Genomic DNA, 7,767 nt, shown 5'->3' with positions numbered 1-7,767 from the left:
ATATTAGAACCTCATTGTGTAAGAAACATAGGGGGAACAGAATTCGACGGCAAAAAAAACAGCTGTCGGAATCCGTTCCCCCACTCCCATTATGAGAGGTGTTGATGTATCGGCTTAAAATATGCTTATTCTATTCTGTGTGTGGATGGAGCTTAAACAGCATCAATTTGATAAGTATTAGAAACTCAATGTGTCAGAAATATAATGCTTTTTTTATTTTTGTGTGTGGATGGAGCTTAACTTGCATCAGTTTAAAGAATTTTTTTTTTTTTGCCTTTTATAATTATAGGATAGTATAGTATCAAAAAAGTTTGACGAACCGGGACAGAACAGAAATATGGGGGGAACAGAATTTTTCCCCCATTTGTTTTGCCGACGGCAAAACAAAACAGCTGTCGGAATCCGTTCCCCCATTCCCATTATGAGAGGTGTTGATGTAATGGCTTAAAAAATGCTGATTTTTTTTTGTGTGTGTGGATGGAGCTTAAAGGGTTAGTTCACCCAAAAATGAAAATTCTGTCAGTAATTACTCACCCTCATGTTGTTCCAACCCCGTAAGGCTTTCATTCATCTTCGGAACAAAATTTAAGATATTTTTGATTAAATCTGAGAGCTGGATCACTCCTCCTGCAGGCTTATGGACACTTTAACTTGCTGGCCCAGAAAATGTATTAAAGACATTGTTAATATAGTCCAAGTGACTCCAGTGGCTCAATCTTAAGTTTATAAAGCGACGAGAATACTTTTTGTGCACAAAAACAAACAAAAATAACGACTTTATTCCACTTTTCATTTCCTTCTCTCTGGACCTCAAGTCTTTTTACGTAGTGTTTAAGCGTAGCGCTTCTGTGTTGCATGTCACCACGTAGGCTCACTATTGGGCGACTCTGGTCATTTGTGATACGTGGTGACGTGAAACACAGACGCGCTACGCTATTACACTATGTAAAAAAAAACTCGAGGTCCAGAGAGAAGGAAATGAAAAGTGGAATAAAGTCATTATTTTTGTTTGTTTTTGCGCACAAAAAGTATTCTCGTCGCTTTATAAACTTAAGATTGAGCCACTGGAGTCACTTGGACTATATTAACAATGTCTTTCATACATTTTCTGGGCCAGCAAGTTAAAGTGTCCATAAGCCTGCAGGAGGAGTGATCCAGCTCTCAGATTTCATCAAAAATATCTTAAATTGTGTTCCGAAGATGAACGAAAGTCTTACGGGGTTGGAACAACATTAGGGTGAGTAATTACTGACAGAATTTTCATTTTTTGGTGAACTAAACCTTTAACTTGCATCAGTTTAAAGAATATATTTTTTTGCCTTTTATTATGATAGGACAGTATAGTATCAAGAAAGTTTGACGAAACGGGACTTGAACTCGGGTCGCAATAAGCTGAAACTTATAAGCTGAACTTCAGTGCAGAGTGTACTGACCATTAGGCTATTGAGTTTTGTAATTGGCTGCAATGTGATAAATATTAGAACCGCATCGTGTAAGAAACATAGGGGGAACAGAATCCGATGGCAAAAAAAAAACAGCTGTCGGAATCCGTTCCCCCTCTCCCATTATGAGAGGTGTTGATGAATCGGCTTAAAATATGCTTATTCTATTCTGTGTGTGGATGGAGCTTAACTTGCATCAGTTTAAAGAATATATTTGTTTGCCTTTTATTAGGATACGACAGTATAGTATCAAGAAAAATTGACGAACCGGGACTTGAATTAATTAGTTGATTAGCCTAATTAGTTGAGTTAGCTAAATTTGTTGAGTTAGCATAATTAGTTAATGAACTAATAAAATAAAGTTTAAATTAAGATACTAACCATATATTTCTATAGCATTGCTTATTCAACCACACAACGGACTGTTTATAAGGTGACAAGTGACTTACATGTGAAGATTGTAGACTGTATCTTGAAGATTTTTGTATTGTATTGTATCTTCTTTTATAAAGACGAAGATTGACATTTAGTTAATTAAACAAAATAAGAACACAATGTTGTAAAAAATAAACAACTTAGGCTATGTTCTGTTAGATGTGTTTTGACTACTTTTTGATTAATTATATCTCTAGGTAATGAAGATATAGCCTAATAACAAAAATAAATCTTATAATATATTATATATAAAAAAACGTATAGGCCTATATAACATATATTTTAAAAAAAGGGGCTCATTGATTAATTTTGCCTGATTGGGGGCTGCTACTATTTGCTTAAGCTTTTTGAACTTAGAAGTGTGATAAAGGCGTGATAGGTTATCAATTTCATTTGGATAAAGGCATATTTTGTACATGACTACACATGTACATGACTACACATGTCCTTATAAAGCCAAGAAAATATGTCGTTTTAACGACATAACATCTCGTTATTACGAGAAAAAGATAAAATGTATGTGGCAGCAATGTATCACCGTAGTAAGGGGATAGAATAAACAGTTTGTACAATATAAATATCATTAAGTCTATGGAAGTGTGTGTGTGTGCGTGTGTGTGTGTGTTCCAAGGAAGAAAGAAAGTAATGTTTAGAACAACATGAGGGTAAAGAAATGATGACAGAATTGTTCTATTTGGATGAACTTTACGAGTTTCTTCCTGATTTTGTCCAAACTGTCCTACAGTTTTTTTCCCCGAATCCCTAATGTTTGTTCCAGTTTCTGATCCTCCATTTAAATAGGTTTAAAGTCTATTAAGAATATGATTTTTTTTTTTTTATCGTCAAGGGAAACGGACATCAGGGATAGAGCGACTTTAATTCTATGTCTGCAAACTCATTTTAAAAATGTAATCGTTCTCACTTCTCTCAGATAGAGACTTTTGAGCTCAACGTTCACACACCCTGTAGGCCTGTTTCTTTTTTGAGAGCTCAGTTGATGTTCTAATTAAATTAGTCAATTTCCCCCCACAGCCTCACTCATGACCATCCTATGATTCTGTTTGTGCCCTGTAAAGACCTCTCGAAACGTTCAGCATTGACTGAACAAGTTGCAGCTGGAGACTGCAGAATAACCATGCGTTTCTCTAACTTGCTCTTTATTTGTATTGTGACATTTGGATCATCTGAATTCTGCTCCGCAGGACCTCTACATGCACAATGCAAAGTCGAGTGGTAAAGTATCATATCATCATTTTATGAAAAAAAAAAAAAAAAAAAATGGAATAAAGAATACAAAATCTTTAGCATTAGATTTGCTAACAGAAGAATGTAAACAGTTATATACAGTAGTTGAAAAGAAACTGAAATAATGCAGGTAAATGTATTTGTTTATATTATAATTATGTAATGTTTAACAATTATAAGGTTTTGATTAGATAAAAAAAATTGTCATTTTTAAGAATTTTAACAGTTTTGCTTGTTTTCAGCTGCTTATTGATCAAGTTTTACTTTATATTAACATGATTAAAAGAAGTACAATTTAATCAGTCTATTTTTTTATCTGTTCTACATTTTTAAATTTGGTTATTTTTATACATTGTTTAATGTTTATACATTGTTTAATGTATTTAATGTCTAATTATTCTTATTATGAATGATATTTAAATTATTCAATTAGAAAACAGCTTTTCAAATCAGATGTGGTCTGGAGTTGGGAAGTAAAGCAATTTTAGTGTTCAATGTTCAAGAGGGCTACTATATAATTAAAGTCCCCCTGTGGTGAAAATCAAGTTTTTAATGTTGTTTAATGTCTATGTGGTGGTTTGAATGTGCTTTAAGACAAACCATCTGCAGATTCATAAGTCAACACCATTGCTGAGTATTTTCTCCTTAAAACTGCAGTGAACCAAAGACAGTCTCAAAACCGCGAAATCGCTGGTGTTTCTCACGTCACAAACTACCTTGTAACCAATCAGGTCAACGTATGATCATCAACGAGTGGATCTCTGAGCTGGTGTGAGTGAGTGGAGGCGGGGCTATTTTGCATATTCATAGAACCGTGTATATTAAATGAGGCAAGGCAAGGGTGTAGAGTTACATTCAAGCTATTTTAAAGCATGACGATTTTTTTCAAGGAAAAAAAACTTTAAATATGTCATTTTGGTGAATAAAGGTGAGTTTTAAATGATGAAATGAATACAGGAGGGGGACTTTAATTTTAGTGGGCAGTGCAATAGCTTCGTTTTCCACTAGGTGGCAGCATTTGTGTGGGGTTAAGAGTGATGCAATTGATTCAGAACTTGTGTTTGGCTTTTCCCAGGTATTTCAGTGTCCCTTGCAAGAGTGTGTATGAAGCTCTGGTCACACAGATAAAAAAATGGAGGACAGTCTCGACCTGTGCCATGGGAGGAGAGAAGTGTCTCTACAAGGTGTGTGTTTTGATGCAAGAAGATGTGTGTATATATTTCTCTGTATAACTTGAATGAATATTTCGCTCCTTTTCTCTTTTGAAGTTGCAGTCTGCATCTGTGCACTTCATATCAGCCAAACACACAACGCCAGTAAAAAAATACGTTGATGACATCAACTTCAGACTCGTCTCCTATGGATTTTTTACACATTGCCACGTGTCTGTAAGTGTTATGGAAATATATTTGACTTATTTTATGTAGAAGTATCATGTTTGGCCAATCAAATAACCAGTTTTAACTTGTTCTCCAGGCCATGTCAGTGTCAGAGACCTGGTATGCTGTCACAGATCACGGCACCAACTATTGTAACCTCTACAACTTAATGGAAGGTAGGTCAAAATACAATATAGGCTGCATTTGATTAATTAAACATAAATGTAAAGACAAATCCAGCTTCTGAGGTTTATTGTCTGTGTGCAGGCAGCGGTCTTACTGAAGCTCCAGGATATAAAGAGATCACCAGTGACTTCCTGTGCACTCAACGGTCATCTGCTAACTGCACCGTCTACTAACACTGAACATTCATACTCTTTATATCGAAATTGGAATTTAGTGGATTTTACACTCTAAGAAAAAAGGTTCAATGGTTTCTTAAAGAACCCTCTATGCCAAAAAGGTTCCGCGAAAGGAGAAATTAAAACTTAATTAAACCTAAATCCATAAAATGATCCCATTATGGGAAGCCCTAAAGATTCTACATATGAAGCACTGACAGAACCCTTTAAGCTTCTTTATAGAATGCTTCTTCTAAGAGTGTATTCATGATTATTAGATTTGAGGCCATCTGTAATCTTTTTTTTTTTTTTTTTTTGTAAATAAACTTTTAACCTTTTAACCAACATATATATTTATGTCTCTTCCTGGGAATACGGACTAAGACTATTGATGGCTTATTGGCAGGGGTGCACCGTTCAAATGGTGAATTGAGTAAAATATATTAAAATAGAACATAATAATTTTAAATTGTAATAAAATTTCACCGTTTTCACTGTATTTTTTATTTCTGTAGAAGGAGAATGTCTCATCTTCTAACAATAGCAAAAGCTTTAATATCACATTCCAACTTCTTGTTTCATTAGGAAATACAGAAAAGGAAACTACACCCATCTGGCATTTCTTAGGGTCTTTTAGTTGTCTTGCTTTCATTATGTATTTACAGCACAGAACTTAATAGCTCATGAATCAGAGTTATATTTCTAATGTTGTTGCTATTGTATGACTCTCCAACAGACGGTTTTGCTTGAGTTTTGTGCTCCTCTTCTGTATGTTTCTCATTCAGTACGGATGAGGGTGACATTTCATATGCTGTCCTTTGCACAATGTTCGGAGACAAATATAGCAGTTCTCAATGGTGTTAGGCTCAGTGTTCTGCACAGACATTGTTCTCTCTAAGGGCAGCAATATGCTACGGTGGGTGCAGCCATCCATCATGGATGTCACTCATCACCAGAGTCCTTCTGAATGATGGCGTCACTCTCACTCTGCTGCAATAGCGTTCTGTCACCAGTAGTGGGAACTGTTTGCTGGAGTTCAGGTTCTGCAATGTTTTGATTAGATTTGATTAGAATATATATATATGTGTTTCCATTTAATATTTTACATTTCCCTTTTTAAAAAACAGTCTATTTTTATTTTCTATAATTTTTGGTTATTGCTTTTTATCATAAATAAAAATGTTGTGACATCCCACATACACACTCAGGTCAAACATGTAACTCAGAAATTCAGTATTGGGGGTGACCAATAAAATACTAGGTTAAACTCTTACCAGTGAGGCAGTGATGAGAGTTCATATACGAGATTGGACACTCTCTTGAGTGAAGAACTGAAATGGTCCGTCTCAGGTGTGAGAAGTTTAAGTAGCAGAAAGAAGAAAGGTACTCCATTACAGCCCAGAATATTGCAGAGATTTTTCACATTTACTGAGCCATTACTGTAGACTGAGAGACACAGTATTAAATAATGTCATACTGGAACCCACTCAAGCCTTTTATAAAACTGCAGAATCTGTTGATCTGTGCCAGGAGGAGTAGACAAAGCTATGCCTGTAAATAAGTTATATAAAATTAAGGAAAATAGCGAATTTTGCTCAAATTAACGTTTCAATGAAGCTAGCTCAAGGTTATTTAGCTAATGAATGTTTTCTTTTCTTTGCTTGCTGTCTGTTTCTCATACTGTAATTTCCACACGGGAGCCTTTTAAATCTCTCTCAAAAGAGTTAGTTGGATTTAACCAGTCCAGCCCTTAACATTACGAAGTGTATTATTGATAAAAGGGTGCACAATCCTTTCAAAACCAATTAAAGAGACCTTAGCCCGCAGGGGTGGTGAGCGAAGGGCTGACAGGAGACCACAGAGGAACTCTGAAAGATGTAATCAGTGCCTTGCTTTTGAACAATATTGAAAAGCACAACAATATCGCACAATAAATCACGTTGAGTGGTGCAGGTTCTCAAGGACAAACAGGTCGTCTCCTTAAATACACCTTGACATACTCACCTTTTTGTCTGCTGTCAGGTTGTTTACTTATTTACAGAGTGTGTCAATGGTGTCGCTAGATTAAAAAAAATGTGGGTTTCAGTAGATAAGTTATTTTACTGATTAAATACCACGCTAAGGCTACATGTTAGATTTTCCCTGACAATAATTACGTAATCAAATCGCGCGCATGAATATTTTCTGAGCCAACAAAATAAGTCGCTTTATGTTCCCATTAAATTATGAAAACGTTAAATGATCTCTGGTCGTTCACGGTGTTTTAAACGTTTTACAAACGTTTTTTCCCCCCTTCCTGGTCATGCAATAATAAGGTAAAATACCATTTTATCATTTTGCTAAATTTATGGGGAACGTTACATTGTTATTCTGAAACAAGTAGGCTAGTAGTAACATTTAAAAATGTTAGATGAACGTCCAACTAAAACATTTCATATAAGAACATTTTGAGAATATTAATAAAGACCAGAAAACTTTGAACAAACATTCTGTTTACATTACTTAAAGGGATAGTTCACACTTGTCATCATTTACTAAATAATATGTCAATGGTGCCCCACTGGTTACAAACATTCTTCAAAATGTCTTCCTTTATGCTCCGCATAACAAAGAAATGCACACAAGTTAGACCAACTTGAGGGTGAGTAAATCATGAGAGAATTTTCCATTGAGAAAACCTTGCAAGAACATTAGCCAGAATGTTTTGTGATTCAGTCTGAATCATTCCAACCAAAAGAGTTGCAAAACACTAACAGTACCTGCAAGCACAGAACCAAAAGACCATGGCAACTGGGAATATAGGCTAGTTTATTAGAATATCATTTTTTATATCCGTGTTATTATTATTATTATTAATATTTAACTGTGTTAGATTTTATGACAGCTTTTTTATTTTATTAAAAAATATGAAGTTGCTTAATCAGA

General features: G+C 35.0%; 1 protein-coding gene and 1 long non-coding RNA gene across 3 annotated transcripts; one reads left to right on the top strand and one right to left on the bottom strand.

Moving 5' to 3' along the window:
* Positions 1-2,966: 2,966 nt before the first annotated feature.
* On the top strand, positions 2,967-5,185 carry LOC307153851 (uncharacterized protein). 2 transcript variants are annotated; one of them, XM_079863601.1, is made up of 5 exons: positions 2,967-3,110; positions 4,198-4,306; positions 4,397-4,510; positions 4,599-4,677; positions 4,769-4,966. In XM_079863601.1, exons 1-5 carry the CDS (start codon positions 3,013-3,015, stop codon positions 4,858-4,860), a joined length of 492 nt encoding a protein of 163 aa, XP_079719727.1. In that variant the 5' UTR covers positions 2,967-3,012; the 3' UTR covers positions 4,861-4,966. The 2 variants fall into 2 exon arrangements, with proteins under 2 accessions (XP_079719727.1, XP_079719726.1); XM_079863600.1 differs by having other exon boundaries at positions 2,970-3,110; positions 4,391-4,510; positions 4,769-5,185.
* Positions 5,186-5,258: 73 nt separating this feature from the next.
* LOC307153842 lies at positions 5,259-7,011 on the bottom strand. Its single transcript, XR_013820214.1, has 3 exons — positions 6,847-7,011; positions 6,117-6,288; positions 5,259-5,885 (listed from the first exon to the last, which is right to left on the bottom strand). It is a non-coding gene; the product is annotated as an uncharacterized lncRNA (long non-coding RNA).
* Between the last annotated feature and the right edge of the window lie 756 nt (positions 7,012-7,767).

This window comes from Squalius cephalus, assembly GCF_949319135.1.
Source record: "Squalius cephalus genome assembly, chromosome: 25".
In the NCBI taxonomy this organism is placed as follows: Eukaryota; Metazoa; Chordata; class Actinopteri; order Cypriniformes; family Leuciscidae; genus Squalius; species Squalius cephalus.
Note: the sequence above shows the minus strand (reverse complement) of the source record. Positions and strands in the feature narration are given on the sequence as shown.

What these genes read in the sequence shown, in the direction of transcription:
- LOC307153851 (XM_079863600.1), top strand. Translation starts at nt 3,013, where the DNA reads ATGCGTTTCTCTAACTTGCTCTTTATTTGTATTGTGACATTTGGATCA. An exon ending in TTACACATTGCCACGTGTCT is followed by an intron (nt 4,511 to 4,598) that starts GTAAGTGTTATG and finishes CTTGTTCTCCAG; the next exon opens with GCCATGTCAGTGTCAGAGAC. An exon ending in CCTCTACAACTTAATGGAAG is followed by an intron (nt 4,678 to 4,768) that starts GTAGGTCAAAAT and finishes GTCTGTGTGCAG; the next exon opens with GCAGCGGTCTTACTGAAGCT.